The sequence below is a fragment of the Ovis canadensis genome, chromosome 9, assembly GCF_042477335.2.
Source record: "Ovis canadensis isolate MfBH-ARS-UI-01 breed Bighorn chromosome 9, ARS-UI_OviCan_v2, whole genome shotgun sequence".
Lineage (NCBI taxonomy): Eukaryota > Metazoa > Chordata > Mammalia > Artiodactyla > Bovidae > Ovis > Ovis canadensis.
The window spans coordinates 39560046-39584716 of record NC_091253.1 but is presented as its reverse complement, the minus strand read 5'-3'; the positions used below and the strand labels follow the sequence as shown (position 1 = coordinate 39584716).

The following is a 24671-nucleotide window of genomic DNA, read 5'->3' as shown; positions in this document are numbered from 1 at the left end:
TGTCAAACAATATTCAAAGGAGAACAAGGTAATTTTTTTTTCTTTAGAATTTTTAATGTAAACCAAAGGGGATCAAGAGGGATCAAAAAAAGCTAAGAAACAGTGGGAAAACAGATGGTATTTTATCTATAGTGTATCTTCAACTCTAAATTCACAACTGCTGTTTAATGGTTGTGTAAACGTGGATTAGTTACTCAACCCATATAAGCCTTTTTTTTCCTACTTACAAAAAAAAAAAGATAAAAATAATCAAAATCTTAGCCTGCTTGGTAGTATCAGATGAAGCACCGAGTGTTACAAACTCAAAAAAGTTTTTAAATCACTTCTACCTTTGGACAGTTGCAAACGACTCACGGAATAAAAGCAAAGAAATCTGGCTGGGAAAACTTTTAATCATTCTGTTGGCTCAGGGTGGACAGCATTTCCTGAGTCAGAATACAATCATGGTTAAGTAGGTATGTCCAAAAATACAGAAGGTCACAATCTATTATCTGAAAATTGAAGTCCAGAATCTTGTACCTAGAAAAACCCTGAAAACAAGTTTTTCCATTATTCACTTAGCAGCAAAACATGACCTGAAATGTCACAAATGCAATTCACAGTCTCTATTTGTCCCACTTACTATAATTATTCATATGTTTTGCTATAAAATTAATACATTTGACTATACATGGGGGGCCCAGACACACAAATGTTAATGTTGCACATTATGACTGTTGTATATTATCTTTATAACTCTACCCCTGGCCACAAATCTGAATGCTGAAACATAAACAGCTCCAGGATTTTGATACTCCTCCACCATCTACCCACTCAAACACGCCCAAGACCTATTTTGTGATCTGCCTGAAACTAAAAATATCTAGTACAAGTCTACAATTTTATATGAAAAACTTATTTAATACTACCATTAATATTATTAAGAGACCCTCACAATTACATAGTACACATAACTGTTTGTGAATTCAGTAGGTATGCACATAATTAAGACTAACAATTAATGAAAAGGACTAGCATTTACTGTTTCTTGTACCCGGCAGTTGACATATCTCATTTAAACAATTACAACTCTGGACAAGTACATATTAGTAGGCTCATTGTATAATCAGGGCCAATATGGCTCACAGTTCAACTAATCTGCTTAAAATATCAGAATTAGTCAGTGACAGTGTCAGAATTCAAAACCTTCGTCTATTTTTAAAAAAATGGTTCACATACTGTACACTACCACACTGATGATCTCCAGTTGTTTATTTCATAAATCAAAAAAGTTATAAGCAAACCACAAATTCTTGTGTATTGACAGTTTCCAATGTCTGATTTGCAAAGTAGGGATTACCTTTAACCATTAAAGTGCAGTAACAAATGCATATAGTACTTAACATATGCCAGGCACTATTTTAAGTGATTTACATGTATTAACTCATCTAATCTGCAGTATTATGAAATAGGTGCTATTGTCTGCATTCTACAGATCACAAAGTTAAGCACGGATAGGTTAAGTAACTTGGAAGAGGTCACTAATAAGTGGTAGACGTGAATTCACAATCTAGGCAGTCCTAGCTCTTCAAAATTACACTACACTGCACAAAGTCTATTTCAGTTGAAAAAAATTCTAAACACATATAACCCACGTTCACTCTTTTTCTTTCTTCCCATTTTACTAAGAAGTTTTGAAAATCTGACACAGACAGCACTGGCCCTGCACTGTGAATCCAACTAGAACTTCTAGAGAGGTCAGTTCTAGTTCCTCGACAACCAGTAAGGTATACTTTGAAACACTAGTGAAGCAATTGTGCTGTTTATGTTACCTTCTTGTTTAAAGGTGGTAGGTTTGTTTCAGAAACTGCAAACTAAGGCTAGAGAATAAACCTTTGATGATGAGAGGTTAGCAATCACAAGCAAGAAAGAAAAATCCTAATTTAAGGCAGCATTTCTGAAGCTCTGCTGTACTGTAAGTATGCCAAGAGACCCTTGGAAGATCCTGCATGGTGGTTGCAAGTTTCACTAAGAGCAAAGTTCCAACGATTCTTCAGATTTGTGTATTGTTTCCGTGCCTAAGCAGGATAGGAACTATAAACAGAGGCTGATCTCTTCAAGAAAAAGTAAAAAAGCTAAGCAAAATGACTACCATTAAAGCTGTCAGAAGAAATGAGATGTTAACTCCACCCTGGCATAGAAAATTCAGAGAAAAAAAGGGTTTATAAAGGGCTACATTCAAAACATCTGGTAAAGGTGTAGAGAAACTGAAACTCTAGTACACTGTGGGAATGCGAAGTGCAGCAACCGTTTTGGAAACATCATCTGGCAGTTCCTCAAAACATTAAATATAGCTAGTATCTGATCCAGCAATTTCATTTCCAGGTATATATCCAGGAGAAACCAAAACATGTCCACACAGAGTTACACGTGAATGTTCCTAACAGAATTATTCATAATAGCCAAGAAAGTAGAAGCAACCCAAATGTACATCAACTAATAAAGGGATAAACAAAATATGGTACATTTATACAAAGGAATCTTTATTTGCCAATAAAAAGGGATGAAGTGGGACTTCTCTGGTGGTCCAATAGTTAAGAATTTGCTGGCCATTCTTGTTTCTCTTGAAAATGAATTTTGCCTTTGACCAAAGATTCACCTAGGTGGGGATAAGCATAAGTGTTGCTTCAATTTTCTGAGGTCTTGTGAGATAAACAAGATCAATTGAAAAAAAAATTCACCTGCCAATTTAGGGGACATGGGTTCGATCCCAGGTCTGGGAAGATTCCACATGCTGCAGAGCAACAAAGCCCATGCTCCACAACTGCTGAGCCCTTGTGCTACAACTACTGAAGCCCGTGAGCCTAGAGCCTGTGCTCCACAACAAGAGAAGCCACCACAATGAGAAGCCCATGCACCACAACTAGAGAAAGCCCATGGGCAGTAATGAAGACCCAGCAGAGCCAAAAATTGGGAAAAAAATTTTTTAATTAAAAAAATTTATTAAAAAAAAGAATGAAGTACTGATATATACTACAATGTAGATGAACCCTGAAACTGTTTTAATAAGCAAAAGAAGCCAGTCACAAAATATTCCACTCATATGAAATACCCAGAATCTATAGAGACAGACAGTAGACTAGTGGTAGCTTAGAGCTGGAGGTATTGGAGTGATAACTGAAGACTACAGGGTTATTCTTTAAGGCAAGAATTGTACACTTTAAACGGGTAAGCTATATGGTATGTGAATTATATCACAATAAAGTTGTTATCAAAATGAAAAAGTTGAAAGGGAGTTATCAAAACCAATACAAAGGTCACTAATGTAACTCATGGAACAGCTAAATCTCTTGCTTCATACTTCAAATGTGTCAGAATCCACCACTAGTCTGAGATCCAAGGGCAGGAATTCTGGCTGAGCCATTTTTATATCCATAGTATTTGGCACATAGTAGTACCCCAATATTTGTTACGTAATAGGAGGGGGGGGGGAAATCCTGTACCCGAGGAGTTACACAGTAACATAAGACACTCTGCATAGAGAAAGAGTATACCCTGCGAACTAAATAAGGGAACTCCAGCACCAAAGAAGCAATAAAAAGGAAAGACCCACCTGCTACCCACTGCAAGCTGGTGACTACAGAGCTCGTCAGTCAACAATCATGTTATTCCCAGAAATATAAACCCATTAAATATGGGAAAAGAAATTAAATTTCAAAGTAACTGCTACCCTCTCACTTCTGTTGGCTCAAACAGAGGCCTGTTCTGTGAGTCAGGCAGCCACCCTGGATACTATGCTAATGAGGACTCCAGTGCATACTATACTTTACTCTCCTCTTCTGAGGATCATTAAATTTCACTATCAAAATACTCGTCTTTAACAATATCCTACAGGGCCTATGAAAAGTACCAACAGTATGGGCACCTTTCAATTTATCTCTGGCAGCTCCGACAGGTTGTCTTTCTCATCCTCTATCCTTCTGGGCTGTGGTTGTATGAAAAGGGATGAAGAAACAAGAAATCCAGAATGTATACTTATGATTTTGAAACTCTAAAAATGAAATTAAGAAAAATATGAAATTCTACTTGTGTCCTGCCTTTTTAGGCTTCCCTTATAAGCTTCCTCATTCATGAACTACTATAATGCTAATATTACCCAGAAAATTCTATTGCATCAGAAAATCTTCTGTTACTCGGGAGAATGAAGAATTAATAAGAATTACCTCGTCAGACTTAAATATGACAGACAGACAAGCGATAGGACGCAGAAGGAAAAGAAACCCACAAATAATCTTAATAGTCAAAGAAAATTAATGTTTCCTACTATGTAAGAAAAACAAATTTGCCAAAAAAAGATGGACAGAGTCGTAAGAAGTCTAAAGGCTATGTAACTTAGAATTTGTCATGGTTAAGAAAATATGTCTGGGATAGTATGTAAAGACTATCACAAGACTAAACCTATACTCTAACTTAATGTGAAAATTAAATGAGACAGTCTATGTAAAATGCTTACATCAAGCCAGGAATGCAGTAAACACCGAAGTGAAAGTAGCTCTCTATTATTACTGTGGAACAGGTGAATAAACTACCTTACCATGGCAGTTATTAATAATTCCTATCAGCGAAAGCAAACTGAAAACCAGTCAGTAGTTGTGGAGCCTGAAGTGGTAAAGCCCTGAAGACACAGGGCTAACTCTCCAAAATACACAATTCTAGAATTCCATCCTGATACACCCAATCTTAAGGCTCCAGAATTCTACTCTAATACAGCCACAATCATATCATAAATCAATCACTATTTCAGAACCAAACCTGTTCATTCGTTTACAATAAGGACTTCTTGGTCCCGCAGAAGACAATCGATATCTTGGTCTCGCAGGAGAAGCTGGGCCAGTATAAAATATTTTGGGCTTTCTCTGATGACGAGGTTCTAAGGAAAAAATTATATGTACATGACACTTAAATATGTATAAATACAATTTTGCTCTTCATCTAAATACTTACAAAGGTGCTGTGCATGTGCACATGCTAAGTGGCTTCAGTTGTGTCCAACTCTTTGCAACCCCATGGACTGTAACCCACCAGGCTCCTCTGTCCATGGGATTCTCCAGGCAAGAGTACTGGAGTGGGTTGCCATGCCCTTCCTTTCATGAAAATACTATTAATAGCATGTATCTACTAGAGTATATTTTACTGTTCGTGGTTTAAATCATTTACGCCTGCAAGGCTGCTACTGAATGTATGTGTGCAGGACAGACAACAACCAACAAAAACACACACTGACCACAAACAACCATTATGATTATACTGATGCATAATGGCTGATTATCAGTCATATATATATACAGACACACATATATATGTACACACACACACACACGCACAGACATACATATATATACTTTAAAGCGTTGAGGTACAACTTTAACATAAGTCAAAAATGGTCCTATTTATACAAACTTATAAATTAAGTACAAAACTGTGAAAGCTAAAATAACTAAAGACAGACATGAAATTTCAAAGTCACCCAATTATTTGCTTTGGTCAAGGCTAACATTTAACTTTTAGAAGATGTAACATCTTAAGTCGGAAAGAGAAAAAGAAATATTGTATAAAATTGCTTATTGCTTATCAAGAAAAATGGTACAGATGAACTTATTTGCAAAGCAGAAACAGAGATACAGATGTAGAGAGCGAACTCATGGATACCAAGGGAGTAAGCAGGTGATGGTGGGATGAACTGGGAGACTGGGACTGACATACATACACTACTGTGCGTAAAATAGATGACTAATGAGAAACTGCGCATAGCACAGGGAACTCTATACCCAACGCTCTGTGGTGACCTAAATGGGAAGGAGATCTAAAAAAGAAGGGATATATGTACAACTGATTCACTCTGCTATACAGGAGAAACATAACATTGTAAAGTAACTATACTCCAATAAAATTAAAAAAAAAAAATATATATATATATATACACACACACACCAAGGAGGAAAAGAAAAAGAAATAACTTCCTGCACATTTTGGGTAAGTTACGAAAAACAACAGCCATGAGTATTCCGTAAAATGAAAACTTGAAAAATAAGAATGACAATGGAAAGGCAGTAAAGATAAAGGTAACCTAACTATATATTCTCCTGGAAAAAACATTAATAGACATGTCTTACTTTCCAATGGAGCCTGATAGTAAACAGTAGCCTTTCTTTGTCTAAGATAGTATCGCTTCTGATTATCTTCTTCAACGTCCTCTTCATCTTCATCTTCATCGTCATCATCATCTTCCTCTTCTTCATCATCTTCCTCTTCATCATCTTCATCTTCACCATCATCATCTTCATCTTCTTGGTCTTCACCCTCTTCAGATGACTCTACAAATTAAGAAACATTTACTTTCAGGCTTCTAAAGACCCTCCTTTTAAAACTCATTTACTTCTAGATTGTCCAAAGAATCTTTAATTCTGCAACATTAAAGACTAAAGATTTTGAAAAATGAAGTAAAAAACTGTAGAATTAAAAATAACTAGAGCAAAGAAAAAAGCAGTTTAAAGGCCACTGTCACTAAGTACCAAACTAAATGTTAAAGTATTACTGCTAATTCATTAATATAGTGAACTTCTGTCCCTGAGTTACATGACATGTAGTCTACTTAAAGATAATGTAAAATACCCTCAGCAAACATTTAAAACACATTTCAGAAAACGAATTTTCATTCAAGAAAATTTCTAAGAAATTGCAGCAATAAGTTCTAAAGAGAATAGTAAAACCTGGCATGAGGATATAGATCAGTAATAGAGCATTTAATGGCAGAATAGTAAAACTTAACTTTAATCAACTTTTAACTAAAACAGGTAGACATATGTTATCTGTAGATATATTACACAAGCAAACCAGTTTCATCTGTTTTAGAGTTGTTTATTTCAAATATATTCCCAGCAAAACACATTATCCTTATATCTCCCTTACTTTCACTTTTTTTCTGACACTATAACCAACTCCCTAATTTATCACAATTTACCATACATGTTATAGCTTCTGAATAAAGACTATATCCTACTAAATAAAAAGCATTGAAATTCAAACCCAGAAGACAGAACAAGAGGAAAAGACTAACCCACACTGCCTTCTTGATTGTCAGTTGTTTCTTCATCAGTTCTTTGAATATCTTTTTGTTTTCCTCTTGTGTACATGTTAAGATTCCCCTAAAAATGTTTAAATAAAATCCATTATTGTTTAGTATGTTTATTTAAAATAAATCCAGTAGGACCTTCCAACCTTACTTAAATAATGAAGATATTTCTAGTTATAAACTCTTACAACTCCAGTAATAACTCTGCTGCTAAGTCGCTTCAGTTGCATCCGACTCTGTGAGACCCCATAGATGGCAGCCCACCAGGCTCTGCCGTCCCTGGGATTCTCCAGGCAAGAACACTGGAGTGGGTTGCCATTGCCTTCTCCAATGCATGAAAGTGAAAAGTGAAAGTGAAGTTGCTCAGTCGTGTCTGACTCTTAGCGACCCCATGGACTGCAGCCTTCCAGGCTCCTCCATCCATGGGATTTTCCAGGCGAGAGTACTGGAGTGGGGTGCCATTGCCTTCTCCAAGTAATAACTCTAGTGGCTGATAAATGCTCAACAAAATGAATAATTTAACCAAAAGAAAGGATAGGGACCACAGAAAAAAGGTTAAACTGGAAATTATGAAATCATCCCCTTAATGGAAGAATATATTTACTTCTTCTGTTTCATTAAATACTTCCAAGTCTTCAAGTTTTCTCATTCGCCGTCTACGCTGCTTCTCCATATCATCCATTTTTTGAAGCACAGCTTCAGCAGTACTTAAAAAAAAATGATACAAACATAAGCTAAAATTGTGATAGAGTAGTATATATATATTTTAAAAAGTAGTATGTTTTTAAAAACTTAATTTTTCTTCCATTATATTCTTCAACTGCTGGAATTTTAAATATCTTTATAAGCAGCACTGATTTACTACTATAAAAATTTTAGCTATTCTTTATAAGAATTTCAATACAAATATAGTTAAATGCACATACAGAATTATTACGAAGTCCTTTAATGATCACTTTATACTTTACATAAACGGAATGCATTTAATATTCATGCTAGTCAAAATTTAGTCCCCAATGAAAAGTTTTTGTCGGCTAAATCATGTTCATCTAAATGAGTTTTACTTACTTTGTTATAAGTTTGTCAAACAGTACAGACTGGTTCACACTACCGTAGCGGCTTCTGATCCTACAACTCCGGCGAACTTCAACATCACCGTTCTCTTCATGCAAGTGTTCTGTTTTTTGAACTATGTTTCTAGTCCTCAATGACCGAGTAACTGCAATTGCTTTGTCTTCACAGATGTGTACATAAAAGTAAACAGAAAGATTTGAAATAACAGCATTTATAAAATAATTCTAAAGTGAACAACTGAAGAGCTATACTTTCATGTAACGAAGTTTTAGTTTCTTGAACTTACCCTTATCTTACGTAAAAATAAACAACACACACCTACCATAAGTCCAATCATACCACTCTCAAGAGAAAAACATACATATATAAATAATACAAAGACTTGTATATAGTGTTCGAAGCAGTTTTGTGACAGCCCCCCAAGTGGAAACAACCCAAAACAAATGTCCATCAAAAGACAGACAGACCAATTGCAAGAAACAACCTAAGTGTCCACCAAGAGGTGAATGGATAAAGAATATGTGGGACTGGGAACTTCCTGGTGGTCCAGTGGTTATCACTCCACACTTCTACTGTGAGGGTCTGGGTTCAATCCCCAAGCCCTGGTTGGGAAGCTAAGATTTCACAAGCTGTGTGGCATGCCACCACCCTCACAAAAACAAACCCAAAAAACAAACAAAAATCCCCCACAGAATATGTGGAATATGCACACAACAGAACAGTGTTCAGTCATAAGAAGCAGGACATCCTGCCATTGGCAGTAACACGGATGGACCTTGAAGGCATTATACTAAATGAAGTAAGTCAGAGAAAGACAAATACCAAATGACATCACTTACATGTATGATACCGGAACAGAAACTACAATAATGGTTACAAAGGACTGGGTGGGGAGTAAGAGAAAGGAGAAGATTGTTGGTCAAAGAATACAAATTTTCAGCCATAAAATGAGTAAGTTCTGGAGCTCTAATGTACAGCAGATTGATTATAGCTAATAATACTGTGAAGTGACGTCGCTCAGTCATGCCCGACTCTTTGCGACCCCATGGACTTTAGTTTACAAGGCTCCTCTGTCCATGGAATTTTCCAGGCAAGAGTACTGGAGTGGGTTGCCATTCTCTTCTCCAGGGGATCCTCCTGACCCAGGGATTGAACCCAGGTCTCCCGCATTGCGGGCAGCCGCTTTACCGTCTGAGCCACCAGGGAAGCCCTACTGGATACTTAATGTTGCTAAGAGAGTGCGGCTTGAATGTTCTCAGCAGTAAGAGAAATGGGAATTACATGATATGATGTAGGTGTTAGCTAAAACCATGATAATCGTCATTTTGTAATATATAAGGATCGAATCAACGTTCCTTGTACTCCTTAAATTAACACACTGTTACATATCAATTACATTAAAAGAAAGCTAAGGAAAGACTGTGGTATATCCATATAATGGAATACTACTGTTCAGCAACAGAAAACAACTCTATGGATGATTCTCAAAGAAAGTATGCTGACTAAAAGAAGCCAGACAAAAAGAACACATACTGTATAATTCCATTGATATAAAGCTGTAGAAAATACAAAACTACTCTACAGTGGCAGAAAGCAGATTGGTGGCCACTTAGGAACCCTGGGGCATGGAGGGCATGGAGAGGAGCTGGCGAAGCCAGCACTAATTATAAAGGGGCCTGAGGAAATTCTGGGAGGTGGTGATCTTTACTACTTTCTCATGGTGATGGTTTGACAGCACACACTTGCATCAAAACCAAACAGATTGTATACTTTAAATATGGACAGTTTATTGTATGTACCTCAGTATGCTTGTAAACAAAAATTGAACATTTAAGAAACTTTAAATGCCTTTAACATTACTTACCTTCTTTGCACTCTTCTTTTTTTTTATCAGCCTGCTGTCTGGCCAACTGCCTATATTAAAAAATATATTAAATAACTCAAGATAATTGAAATGATTTTAAATCCTGTATTTCATAATATTATAAACTAGGACAATGGAAAAATATGTTTATATAAGTTATGGCTAAATAAAGGCTAAGAACCCTGTTGTGAAATTCAATGATATACAGTTGTCCCTCAGTGTGAGGAAGGGATTGGTTCTAGGGTCCCCCGTGGATACCAAAATCCAAGGATGCTTAAGTCTCTTAGAATTTGCATATAACCCACGTCCATCCTCTTGTATACCTTGTCATCTCCAAATCACTTGTAATACCTAATACAATGTAAATGCTACATAAACAGTTGTTCAGTTCAGTCGCTCAGTTGTATCCAACTCTTTGCGACCCCATGGACTGCAGCATGCCAGGCTTCCCTGTCTATCACCAACTTCTGGAGCGTGCTCAAACTCATGTCCATTGAGTCGGCGATGCCATCCAACCATCTCATCCTCTGTCATCCCCTTCTCCTCCCGCATTCAATCTTTCCCAGCATCAGTGTCTTTTCCAAGGAGTCAGTTCTTCCCATTAGGCAGCCAAAGTATTGGAGCTTCAGCATCAGTCCTTCCAATGAATATTTAGGACTGATTTCCTTTAGGATTGACTGGTTTGATCTCCTTGCAGTCCAAGGGACTGGAGATATGAAGGGAACACTTCATGCAAAGATGGGCACAATAAAGGAAAGAAATGGCATGGACCTAACAGAAGCAGAAGATACTAAGAAGAGGTGGCAAGAATACAGAGGAACTATACAAAAAAGATTACAACGACCCAGATAACCATGATAGTGTGATCACTCTCCTAGAGCCAGACATCCTAGAATGCAAAGTCAAGTGGGCCTTAGAAAGCATCAAGACGAACAAAGCTAGTGGAGGTGATGGAATTCCAGTTGAGCTGTTTCAAATCCTAAAAGATGATGCTGTGAAAGTGCTGCACTCAATACGCCAACAAATTTGGAAAACTCGCAGTGGCCACAGGACTGGAAAAGGTCAGTTTTCATTCCAATCCCAAAGAAAGGCAGTGCCAAAGAATTCAAACTACCGCACAGCTGCAGTCATCTCACACACTAGCAAAGTAATGCTCAAAATTCTCCAAGCAAGGCTTCAACAGTTTGTGAACCAAGAACGTCCAGATGTTCCAGCCGGATTTAGAAACGGCAGAGGAATCAGAGATTAAATTGCCGACATCCATTGGCTCATAGAAAAAACAAGAGCTCCAGAAATACATCTACTTCTGCTTTATTGACCACACCAAAGCCTTTGACTGTGTGGATCACAACAAATTGTTGTTAGTGAGTGGTAAATTCAAGTTTTACTTTTTGGAACTTTCTGGAATTTTTGGTTGGAAAATATTTTTGACCCAGTTGATTGAAACTGAACACGCAGAATCAGTGGATACAGAGGGTCAACTGTATGCATTAAGTCTTAGCTAAACAAAATTAATCAAACCACGGTATCTTACTTAAAACATGAAATGAAATCCTTATCCTACATATTTAGGTATAACTGAACTGAGTAGTGGGCAAAGAGAAGACAAGGTGTTTTATACAACAAGAATATAGTGGTCCCACATCCTTGAGGACCTAAGAACACATCATAGAAATTAGTGACATGTTAATTTTCCTCTAAGAACATGTGCTGGCTACAATCTTCACATGACATGCATTATCATTCACAGGTAGAACAGTCACATTTGTGAATCAGATATCCCATCTACAAACTGACATACAGAATCGGCTGGATTGGAAAGAACATCTTCCAAAGGCTTTTAAAAGAAGTATCTTCCTCTCATTTTTCCCCAAACCCATTGAAGCAAACAAAGTATGTCTCATTCATTCATTATTTTTAGGGATTCAATTTTCCATACCTGGATAGGGTATATATTCCCTGATAGCTCAGTTGGTAAAGAATCCACCTGTAATACAGGAGACCCTGGTTCATTTCCCAGGTCAGGAAGAACCCCTGGAGAAGGGAAAGGCTACCCATTCCAGTATTCTTGGGCTTCCCTTGTGGCTCAGTTGATAAAGAATCTGCCTGCAATGCGGGAGACCTGGGTTTGATCACTGGGTTGGGAAGATCCCCTGGAGAAGGGAAAGGCTTCCCACTCTAGTATTCTGGCCTGGAGAATTCTATGGACTGTATAGTCCATGGGGTCTCAAAGAGTCGGACAGAACGGGACAGTGTGACTTTCACTTTCATTAATCAAGCTCTTTGCAAGTGGGCTGGTTATGCCCTTGGAATTTCAAATACGACACTTTAAAATGAAACCATCTTATTCTAAACCATCTATCCAGCTAACTCACGCATATCTTCATAACAATGTAAGTCATCATTACACTTCCTTAACTCTTTTGGAACATGCTTTAAGAATGAAGAACAAAAAGAAACACTCTTCAGCAATCCATCTACAGATCAAGGGCTAGTTTGTTGACAGGTTCATAGAGTCTCCTCATGGAAGAGCCCCTCTCTCCATACCATGTAGGTCTACACTTCTACAAACAAGGCCCCCCTAATAGATGCTAGGGATACAAAGACTAAAGCAGTGTCTTTTTTCTTTTTTTGTCTATAGAGGAAGGGAAGCAATTTCCTACTTGCAGGGGTTGCTATACCTTTTCTTAAACAGCTAGATAATTAATATTTTTGGCTTGTCAGCTGTACAGTTTCTGTCATAACTACTCACTGAAGTAGGAATGCAGCCCTAGACAGAATGAATGGGCATGGCTGTGTTCCAGTGGAAATATTTACAAGAACAGGTGTCTGGACTTTAGTCAACTCCTGAGAATATGATGAAAGCTATGGGTCTTTTCTCCCTAGAAAACTGCATATACACATGTAAGTTTAAAACATTTCAGAGTTTTCATATGCCACCTGAAAAAACACTATTAGTGGACCCTAGTTAAGAACTTTAGGACCAAACAAATATATAGTCTTCCCTCAAGTCATAGTTCCTCAAATCTTTCCGTATTATTCTAACAACCTTGGTTCCCTGGTCTTTGAGTCCAAATAGACTGAAAACAAAGGATTAGCGGGTAAAAACACACAGAAAGACATAAAAAAATTATTATAATCAGCAAACTGGAAATAGCAAACAGTCATCCTGGTAAGAAATAGGAGAACTAGATAAAGCAGAATTCAAAAATACTATAGGCCATGTTATGTAAGTCTTGTACAAACAGATCCTGATGTTATCTATCTAAATTACAGCCTTTCCAATAATGATCTGAATACAGGGAATTCTTTTAAAGATAGGAATTATCCTCCACAGGAAACATATAAAGAGCCAGCCAACAAGCACAAGAAAAATTATTCAACATTATTAACCATCAAAGGCAGGCAAGTCAGAACCACGAGATATTTCATACCCACTAAAATGGCTAAAATCAAAGAGACAAACTATGACAAGTGTTAGTGAGGATGTAGACAAAGTCAGATCCTCATACAGTGCTGGTGAGAATATAAAATGGTACAGCTGCTATGGACAACAGTTTGGCAGTTCAACATTAAAACAGTTACCATTCAACCCAATAATTCACTTCAAGGCATATACCCAAAAACCAAAACTCTATGTCTATATAAATATCTGTACACCAGTGTTCATATCATTCAAAATAATTCAAAAGGGTAAATAATTCAAATGTTCATCAACTAATGAGTGGATAAACGAAATATTCATATAATGAAATCTTATTTGAGAACAAAATGGAGTGCTAATAGACACTACAATATAGATAAACCTTCAAAACATTGTATCAAGTAAAGGAAGCCAGACACAAAAGGCCATTGTATGATTCTGCTTGTATAAAATGTCCAGAATAGGCAAATAGATAGAAAGTAGATTTAGAAATCTAAATAGAGATAGAAAGTAGATTTAGAAATCTAAATAGAGATAGAAAGTAGATTTAGAAATCTAAATAGAGATAGAAAGTAGATTTGCAGTTCCCAAAGGGCTGGGGAGGGAGGGATAATGGGCATTGGGTTTCTTTTTAGGGTGAAGAAAATGTCTTGAAATTAGATAGCAGCAACACTTGCACAGTACCACTAAATATTCTAAAACCAATGAATTACACTGAAAAATCATGAATTTTATGGTATGTAAATTATATTTCAATGGTTATTTTAAAATAATAAAAAGAAAGGAATTCAATATATTTTAGGAAGATTCTAATTTAAAACACCAAGTCACTCATCTTTAAATCAAGATTAAAACAGCATTTATTTTAATACATTCCTTTAACATCAAGCACAATGTTTCACAAACTTGAGTAACATACAAAGCCTTATAAAGATTTTGAGGATTTCCTATATTAAATTTTTTATGATTATGTACAACCCAAACTAGATATAAATTCATTTAAGTTTTATACAAATAAAACTATGAAAACAACCATCAACAAAAATATTAACAGAATACACTGGAGGTTTCCTGACACAAATTCTATTTGCTGCGTGAATGTAATTCAGATTGCTATGGGTTTCTCTTGAGTTTAGCATGTTACCTATCATGCTTGTTGTGTATCTGGATGACTCAATTCATCCTCTTCTCTTATCTAAAGGGCTCTAAACCTTCATCTGAATAGCATGTATGACATCACATCACATAGCTTTCTCTTAGAAGCAGATGCATCTTCATGTATCAAGATCAGACTGGGTTCTTATCTCATGACCTTGAGATAACTAAAGCAGTACTACTACTGCTGCTGCTGCTGCTAAGTCGCTTCAGTCGTGTCAGACTCTGTGCAGACGGCAGCCCACCGGGCTCCCCCATCCCCCATCCCCAATTTACTTGGTGCCAATTGTAAACATAAATGTAGAGCCTGAAATTGTATGGCTATTCTCTATAAGGCAGCAAGTTAGATGATTTAGAACATTTATTTTTTTCTTCAGATCATGAAAGAAATCTTTAAACTCTCATTGAGAATTTATGGACCCTCTCCTCCCAACTTTAAGAAGACAAATTTTAGAAATAGTGGGGTAACTTAAATTGTGTTTCAATGATTCTAAAAACTGTAACCCCCCCCATTTTAACATCCCCCAAATTGGGATGTATATTATAACTGATGGTATGTCATAGTTTTAATTTTCAGTGTTTTTTCCTTTCTTACTGTCTCATAAAATAATGTTGTATGTTTCAATTGTTGCTACCTTGGATTCCATGAAATACAGTAGTAGGTATTCCATGAATGTGCTCAGTCATGTCCAACTCTTTGTGACCCCATGGACTGTAGGCCACCAGGCACTTCTGTCCATGGAATTTTCCAGGCAAGAATACTGGAGTGGGTTATCATTTCCTTCTTCAATTCCATGAACAGTAGATGAAGTAAGATGCAGATTTAAATATATATAATAATAGACCAAGCAAATAATTGAAAAATAACAGTAACAAAGAAACAAACTGAAAAGGGCACAACCTCACTTATCTGGAGAATCTGTTACACAATAGAAGAATAAAAAAATTCTACTTGAGAGTAAATAGGCTTACATTTTTTATGAGAAGAATTAATGTAAAAATAATTATTTCATCAAAACAAATTTTATTCTAATTGGCACCTCCCCCCCATTTGTATTAAGCCCACCAAAATGGGGAGAAAAGTGAAGGTTCTGAGCTAATTAAAGTTAGATTTAAATTTTGCCTGGGCCAAGTAAACTCAAGCTCCATAAAGTATATACTTCCTAACTCACTGAAACTAATTCCTTGAGTATTAAAATGGCATTCATGCTATCTACCTCAGGGTTCCTGAGAAATATTTAAATATGTATAAAGCCACCTAGTCCCACTGACCAAATCAAAAACTAAAAATAAAGGAAAAACATGTTCTGTCTCCTTTGTGAAGAGTTTTAGAAGCATACCAACAGAGATATTCATAAATGACTTTGAAATGATGAAAAACTTGACAGCAAGCAATCAGAAATACAAATACTATCTCGAATAAAACCTTTTTACACATGCTTCCCAGGTAGTGCTAGCGGTAAAGAACTTGCCTGCCAATGCAGGAGTTGTGAGAGACCAGGTGTAACCCCTGGGTTGGGAAGATCCCTCGGATCTTGTCTGGAGAATTTTATGGACAGAAGAGCCTGGTGGGCTCCAAATGATCGTAAAGAGTCAGAGGTGACTGAAGCAACTTAGCATGCAAAGCACAGGCTCTGAATCAGAAGCATATATCATAAGCAAGTTACAGTCATAAAGTCTCTTTAGATTACTCTAATACCCAGAACTGATTCTGTATCAATCAACCTTGTCAGCTGCACTCACACACATAATAGATACTGCCTTTGAATAAGAAAGTAACAAACCTAGTACATATTAAATTTTTAACTCAATAATATTCATTTAGTACAATTTCATTTCAAATAAATTTCATTTTATAACTTGAACTCTTGATCAGTTAAGAACACACTTAAAAATTAAATGCAAATCCTAAATTAATACTTTAAAATTATTTTGAATTAACATTCAAGCATCTTGTATTACCTTGTAAAATGTCTGCCATTAGCATGTTTCTCTGTTATCACCGTATTCTTATCCAAACTAGAATCTGAAGAATTCTGTGCATTTTTCCTCAAGGACCTTAAAGTACGTGTCTGGTGGTAGGTTTCAACTTCCTTAACTGAAGACCCATCCTTCAAAAGAAAAAATGTAAAAAGCCATGTAAGTTTTCTCCTTCAATCAAATATTCCAGTTAAACTCCTAAGACTTCTCTCTGATTAAAAAGTTTGTAACAACTGCTTTTGGTACAGTATTATTTTTGCATCTCTACAAGAAACTAAAATAGTTAATATTTAGAATAATCATTTTATGATAAACAAGTATGAATAATGTCTATAAGGTGGCTAATTTCAGATTTATTAATGGTTTATAGTTCTATTTGATAACAAGTAGTCTAGAGTGAAATTTTCTGCCACTGATAAAAAGTTGTACTAGTTCAAAACATTAAGTACTCTTTTTTAAGACTACAGAAATTAGAAAGATACACATACAAACCATGGAACCACTGGTGGCAACTTTAAAATAACTAGACAATCAAAACTTTTGGCTTCAGAAGCAATTTTGGCTTCAATGACAAAAAGGAGTCATTACTATCTCACACAGTTTTAGTCAGATAACGTAAAAATGAATTTAAAGACTGTTTAAACATGTTAGTTGTTCAGTTATTAAGTCGTGTCTGACTCTTTATGACCCCCATGGACCGTCCAGGCTCCTCTGTCCATGAGGTTCTCCAGGCAAGAATACTGGAGTGGGCTGCCATTTCCTTCTCCATTAAATATATTAATTTCTTGTAAAAGCCATAGAGCGCCAGGTAACTTTGTTTTTGCTCAAGAGAGACTCTAAGTTAGTGGGTTGGCTTTTATAAGCTACAGAGGTTCTGTCATAAAGTGTTCAAGATTTCATACATGCCTCTTAGAAATCACATAAAGGATATTTTTACATTAGAAGAGAAGCAAATTTACCTAGCAACTCTATAATCCTAAATTTTACTACTCTAAAAATTTATAATTTTAGAAAAACAGGCATTTATTTTTTTAAACGAAACATCATTCCCCCTATGCGTCTTAGGCTGGCTTTATCTGGTCATTTCATTATGTTTTACTAGGATATTTTGTCATTTAATTTTGTTTCAGGAAGAACATTTGATTGGCTCACAAGTAAGAATATTTATATCATAAGGACCTGTGTAAGAAACTGACATGCTCTTAAAGGCATGAGAGGACAAGTTAAAAATTAAGTTCTTTATAAGATATTAAGTGATACGTCTGAGTTACACACTTTTATCAATGTGCCCGTATTTCAAGATGTCTGAAAAAAGAACACCTATGCATTTAGATAAGTGCATTATTTTTAAAATGAATACCTACATCTTATATGGATGTGGTGTAACATAAGACTCCAAAAAAATATTGTTTAAGGGTATCTATCTTCAGTCTCTCAACTTCCATATGTACTTTTCCTTAAAATGGATCTAAGAAGACACCCTAACACAAGGCATCCTCTAAAATTTACCTTTCTCCCGTTTCACAAAAGAAAGTCATCTCTCTCACTCATTCTGAATCTTACTACTATGGGCTGCTTCAAGGCATTAAAAATCTTCCAAGAGCCAAACACAGAAAAACACTAATGTAGGTGTTAAGAAAATGAATGACTATGCTAGGCAACAAATCCTTTCCTTTGTTAGATGGTTCCAAATCTTTGCTTTTAACAAAATTGAAAGGAGACCTAATCAAGCTAAGAGACCATTAAAAATGTTTGGCAAGTGATTTTCTGCACATAAGCCAGCAAAACTGAGTAGCACTGCAAACAAAACTCCTTTCATTACTATCTATTTATTTATATGAACAATGTTTCTCAGCACTTACCTTTACAAAAACAATGAAACAAGATGCCAAAACACTGTCCTCAACAATAAATAAGATCTATCCACAGATACATAAGCTAACTGGGTGGGTAGGGAGACTTCAACCACATGAAATCCTCATAAAATATTACTTCCTATGTTTAATCATTTTAATAAAAAATATTTTTGGTTGTTTTGATAACCTGAATACTAATAATTATGATAATTCAATGCACAAAAATTTTATTTCTTGGAGCTCTGTCACGGAAAAGTGGAAAAAATCCAAATTTTGTTTTACAAGTATGAAAGGATAATTAACAAATGACTTTCAAGCATGAAAATATATCAAGATAAAATGCTGTTAGTTAAGTGGAAGGGAAATAAAAATTAAAAGAGAAAAGAATCAAGGTAAAATTTCTGGCTGCCAGAAGAGCTTGTTCATGTGTTAACTTTTAATGTTTCAAGACAGGTACCAAATAACTACGATTTTTAGATTCCAGGGGTTACTTATAAAAGTGTGATACAATAGTTTTATTTTTTAATGTCAACTTTAAAAAAATGACAGAAATTATCTCCTTTGTAACTATTTAAACTGATGTAGTGGATGGGGAGGACCTTAGATGGCAGCTTAAAAATGTAAGAGATTATAAAGCTAAAAAAATTTAAAAACTCAGAAGAAAACATAGGGAAAACTTTCATGATATTGGATTTGACAACAATTTCTTAGGACATCAAAAGCACAGATATCAAAAGAAAAAGATAAGTTGGACTTCATCAAAATTAAAAAAACTTTTGTACAAAGGACATTATCAATGAAGTAAAATGGAAACCCCTGGAACTAGAGAATGTATCTGCAAATCATGTATTTGACAACGACAAAGGACTGATACCCACAATATATAAAGAAATTCTATACTGTCACAACAATAGAAAGTTAAAAACAGGCAAGGGACTTGGATGGACATTTCTTCAAAGAATATATACAAATAGCCCATATACACATGAAAAGATGCTGAATGTAACTTGTCATAAGGAAATGGAAATCAAACCCAATGGGGGATCACACCAATTAGGAAGGCTGCTGCTGCTGCTGCTAAGTAGGAAGGCTATTACCAGAAAAAAAAAAGAGACAGAGAGAGAAAGTAAGTGTTGGCAAGAAAGTGAAGAAACTGGAACCCCTGTGTATACTGTGGAAACTAATACGGCAATTCTTCAAAAAAAATTAAACACAGAATTACCACATCATCCAGCAATGCTGCTTTTGGGCATAATACTCAAAAAAAGTGAAAACAGGGGCCTGAAGAGATATCTGAACACTCCGGTCCATAGCAGCATATTCACAATAGCCAAAAGGTGAAAGCAGAGTTCATCAACAAATGAATGGATTAAAACAATATATAGTACACACAATGAAATGTTATATAGTCAAAAATAAAGGAAATTTTAACACAATGAAATAACATGAATGAATATACTATGCTAAGTGAAATAAGCCAGTCAAAAAAGAACAAATATTGTAGGTTTCCTCTTATGAGGCTCCTTGCCAGGGGCAAATGGAAAATGGAGAGTTAGAGTATGTGTGTGTGATCTTCTGGCCACTTGGGCAGGATCTCAGTTCTCTGAACCAGGAATTCAACCTGGGCCACTGCAGTGAAAGCGCTAAGTTCAAACCACTGGACCACCAGGGAATTCCAGAGAGGGTTAATATTTAATAAGTACAGAGTTTGTTTTGGAAGATGAAAAATTCTGGAGATTGAGAGTGGTGATGGGTTACTGAATAATGTTAATGTACGTAATGTAACAAAACTATATATTTAAAATGGCTAAAATGATAAATTTTGTTATTTATATTTTATTACAATAAAAAAAGGTAAATGTCACATTTCTGGGAATTAAAAAAAAAAAAGGTTTCTACAGAAAAAAAGGAGGGGAGTGCTCAATACTGGGAAAAAAGATTCCCTGAGAAACTCAGAAGACTTAACCTTTAAGCAGTCTAAGTAAATCTGTGATTTGCAGAGATTGGCTTAGTTCATTGTCCCTAAGTAAGTACTAAGCATCAAGAAAGGCTCTCAACAGCATGGAGAAAAAAACCAGTGTTTTGAGAATCACCTGTACCTGGGCATACACTAGGGAATTTAAACATATAACTTTCAAAACTGTTCTTTATAAAAGCAATATAAAAATAAAAGTAATGTGTGCCCATTACAAATGGAAAAATTAAGAAATGTACAACTATAAAACTATCACCCTCAATTTCAGTTATCCACAGATAGAAATGGGTTAACCTTTGGATACACAAACCATTCTTTTCTTATGCATACACATTCATACAATTTTAAAATTGAGCTAATATTATTTATGCTTTGTAACTTTTTTCTAGTGATACGATCATTTTCCTAAGTCATGAAGTATTATTCTAAAAATCTTTTTAGATGAATAAATAGTAATCCAGCCATTACATGAATCTATTTAACAAACTGTTTAACAGTTACTTTACAGGGGAAACCTGGCACTCAGCAAGTGCTATAAACCTAGCAGCTACCAATATTATAATCTTTTAACTGGTCTTCAGACTCCCAGATTTGTTGTCTATAATCCATCTTAAACACTATTTTATCAGATCCCTGATCTAAAAGTTGCAACTTCTAAGCCTAAAATCAAGAGCCAGCCCAAAACAAACTGATAAAAACGGGACTATCTATTATTGTCACAAAACAAGTAAACTCTCACAAATGCAGAACAGCCAACTCCAGGGAGTAATATTCACCACTATATGTCAAAATCTATCCATGCTTTGAGATACTTCACTGAGCTGTGCATTTCTCATTATGTTGTGATATGTTTCAAGTTTTAAAAAATCTCCCATGGGTTGTATGTATCAGTGTCAAGTCTGGGTTATCTTTCCAGACTTCTAAATAAACGTACAATGAAAAAAAAAAAAACCACCCAGTACCTTCTACATACTACAGTGTGTTTATTTTACCTAATAACATACAGAATAAAATGTACACAAACACAACCTAACCCTACTACCCATCCTTAAATGTCTCTTCAGCATGAAAAACAACCCTAACTTTAATGAATTGAAGAGACTCAGCTCTGTGAAAGCCCAGAAGGACAATGGCTAGCCTGACTCCAAAAGAAAGGGGCATCTAAACTTACAAAGTTTAAGAAAATAAAATCAAAGAAACAGATTTAAAACAACAACAAAATATTTTCTGGGAACCCACACAGGTCAGGGGGAAAAAAATCCTTAAGCCCAGTTGAGTGAGATCATATTTAAAACGTAAAAGCAAAATGTGGTTAACAGGTAACTTTATCTTTAGAAACTGGAGGTCAACCTCCAAGATCAGATGAAGAAAAATACAAGTTAACGAATATGAATAAATCCAACCATCTTCAAAAAGAAATCTACTCCAAGAAATGCTGTCAATAAAAGCATGAATGAGACTAAGAAATATTCAAGTACAATGAGTGGATCAAGGAAGTTTCTGAAATGCATGACTGATGTAAAAAGCAAGCTATAATCAAATCAACTCCACTGAATGTAAAGTCCTGTAATTAGAAAATATTCCAATCACAACGGTATGTTTCATTTTTTTGTTCTGGTAAACTTCCTCAGCATGAATATATTACCCTCAAGACCCAATCCCATGCTCACTAAATAACCCTCTAGTTACAATCTATCCTACGGAGGAATACTATGTCTCAAAACGGTGTAATAATCCCTACTGGAAATCCTAGCTGGGAAAAAAATATCTTTTCTACCCTTCGACAACCAGCCGAGTGCTAGCTGCTCGACCACCACATAACCACTGATACAGCAAGACAATCAACAAAATATTTACTGTGCAGCTAATATGTTCTAGGTGCTAGGAGTATATACTGCTGAACAAAAGTTCAAAATCCAAATCCCTATGGAGTTCCATTCTGATTTGGGGAGAGAGAAGAATATTTTAAAAGTAGGAAATTATACAATATTTAGAAGGTGGTAAATGCTAGAGAACATAAAACAGAGCAGAGCAGCCTGACAATGAGCAGTTTGCAATTTTCAGTAGGGTTGTTAGGACAAGGTAGTTAGCAAACACTTCAAACAAGCTACTTCATCCAGGTTCTCCTACACGGGACTTGCAGCGCTACTTCTTCATATAAAGGTGAACTGAGCAAGTTATTTAAAGTCTGTGCTGCAGTCCTCTTACCTGTTAAACAAGGATGCCTATCTTATAGTTATGAGGAGTGAGTTAATATTTGTAAGATTCTTGGTACACATTAAGTACTATGAGTTCTGAGTTGTTGTTGTTGCTTTTAATTTTAAAAAATGTAAAAGGTAAAGGAATATCTGATGTAGATATCCAGGGAAAGAGTATTCCCAACTGAAGGTAGAGCAAGTGCAAAGGCTCTGAGATTCAATGAGCAGCTGGGCCAAAGTGGCTGGAATAGACTGGGTTTTTCAAAAGGAAGAATGGAAGAGGATGTCATCATAAAGGGAAGGGAGCAAGGATGTATAGGGCTGTTTCTCAACTTTTACTTTATTTAGATAGGGATTTTTGAGCAGAGTGATCAACTGTTACAACTTTTAAAAAGATCCCTCTGTAAGCTATACTGAGAACTCAGACTTTCAAGGGAGGAGGGCATTATATGTAAGGGTGGCAAATAGGGAGGCTAGTCAAGAACCTATGTTAATAGCCCATGGGAATTCACTGGTGGTGCAGTGGTCAGGACTCCATGCCAAGGGCCTAGTTTCAATCCCTGGTTCTAAGACGCCACAAGCCAGCCAATGTACCAACAACAACAAAAAATCTATTTTAATAATCCAGGCAAGAGATAACAGCTTCAATCAGCAAGGCAACACTGGAGCAGCTGAGTAGTAGTCAGATTCTGAATATATTTTGAAAGTGAAGCCAACAGAATTTGCTAATAGGAACTGACAGAAGAGTAAAGGATGACTCTAAGGTTTTCAGCCTCAGAAACTTCAAGGAAAAAAAAAGTGCCCATTAAAGTTGACTGAGGTCTTAACAGTTGACAATAACTGAGTCCTATATACCAGCCAAGTGTCCACGTAATCGCCTTACGTGCATGATCACATTTAATTCTCATTATCCATGTGGTGGGTTTCACCCCCTTTCAAAAAGTACAGAAACCTGCTGATATTGGTAAGCTGATGTTCAGAACAGTTTTTTTTTTTAATTAATTTCTTAATTGCTTAAGTATAGTTGATTTACAGCACTGTGTTAATTACTGCTACAAAGCAAAGTGACTCAGTTACACATAAACATACACATCCTTTTTTATATTCTTTCCCATTATAGTTTATCACAGGAAGAACTAACAGTTGTTTTAAGTGCCAACATTACTTAACCACTACTCAATACATCATTCCGGTCACAGGAACTGGCACTGTCCTGAAGATAACACACACTCAGTATTTACTGAAATTAATTAGTTCTTCTGAACAAAGGTTAATAAGTCTTTGCAACCCCATGGACTGTAGTCTACCAGGCTCCTCTGTCCATGCGATTTTCCAGGCAATACTGGAGTGGGTCTCCATTTCCTCCTCCAGAGGATCTTCCTGACCCAGGGATCGAACCCAGGTCTTCCACGTTGTAGGCAGACGCTTTACCGTCTGAGCCACCAGGGGAAGTCTACTCAATACATCATTCCGGTCACAGGAACTGGCACTGTCCTGAAGATAACACACACTCAGTATTTACTGAAATTAATTAGTTCTTCTGAACAAAGGTTAATAAGTGACAGAGTTAATTGAAGAAGTGTCCAGCCTCCCTAGATCTCCAACAACTTCAGCCTGTGACTGGGAAACAGATCCTGAAAGTCAGGAAATTAATTGTTTTTTCAATTCAGAATCACAAGAGACTGAATGGGCTCTTTCATTCCCCTCGGTTAAGAAGTAATTCTGATGAGGCCTCGACAAGAGATTCTGACAATTTCATATCCCGATCTCTCCCTTACCTATGTTTTTCACTCTCTCCCACCATACACACCTCCCCTCAGCTTTAGTCTGACTTACCAGTTCTAACCCTATCTCCCGTCCAGTTTTTCCCACCCCCATGCCTACCCTTCGCTTCAACAGAACTAGACTACTTTCTGCTGCCTTAACTTTGCTATGTACTGTTGCTTCCTCAATTACTGTAACATTTTGTGAACGCGGTCTCCTCCATGTGTCTCTCTCAGCAGCTGGGGGTGGCGGAGGGAAGGTGGAGGGACT

At 36.2% G+C, this 24671-nt stretch overlaps 1 protein-coding gene across 2 annotated transcripts in view; it reads right to left on the bottom strand.

The window, feature by feature from the left end:
• Positions 1 to 24671, bottom strand: part of ATAD2 (ATPase family AAA domain containing 2) — a 67232-nt gene that overhangs the window by 41114 nt on the left and 1447 nt on the right. For both annotated transcript variants that reach the window (XM_069599939.1, XM_069599940.1), the window contains exons 2-8: positions 16591 to 16739; positions 10050 to 10099; positions 8180 to 8345; positions 7716 to 7818; positions 7097 to 7184; positions 6153 to 6353; positions 4792 to 4909 (exon numbers count right to left, since the gene is read on the bottom strand). In XM_069599939.1, the coding sequence (XP_069456040.1) occupies positions 4792 to 4909; positions 6153 to 6353; positions 7097 to 7184; positions 7716 to 7818; positions 8180 to 8345; positions 10050 to 10099; positions 16591 to 16739 (875 nt within the window). The remainder of the gene's footprint in view (positions 1 to 4791; positions 4910 to 6152; positions 6354 to 7096; positions 7185 to 7715; positions 7819 to 8179; positions 8346 to 10049; positions 10100 to 16590; positions 16740 to 24671) is intronic.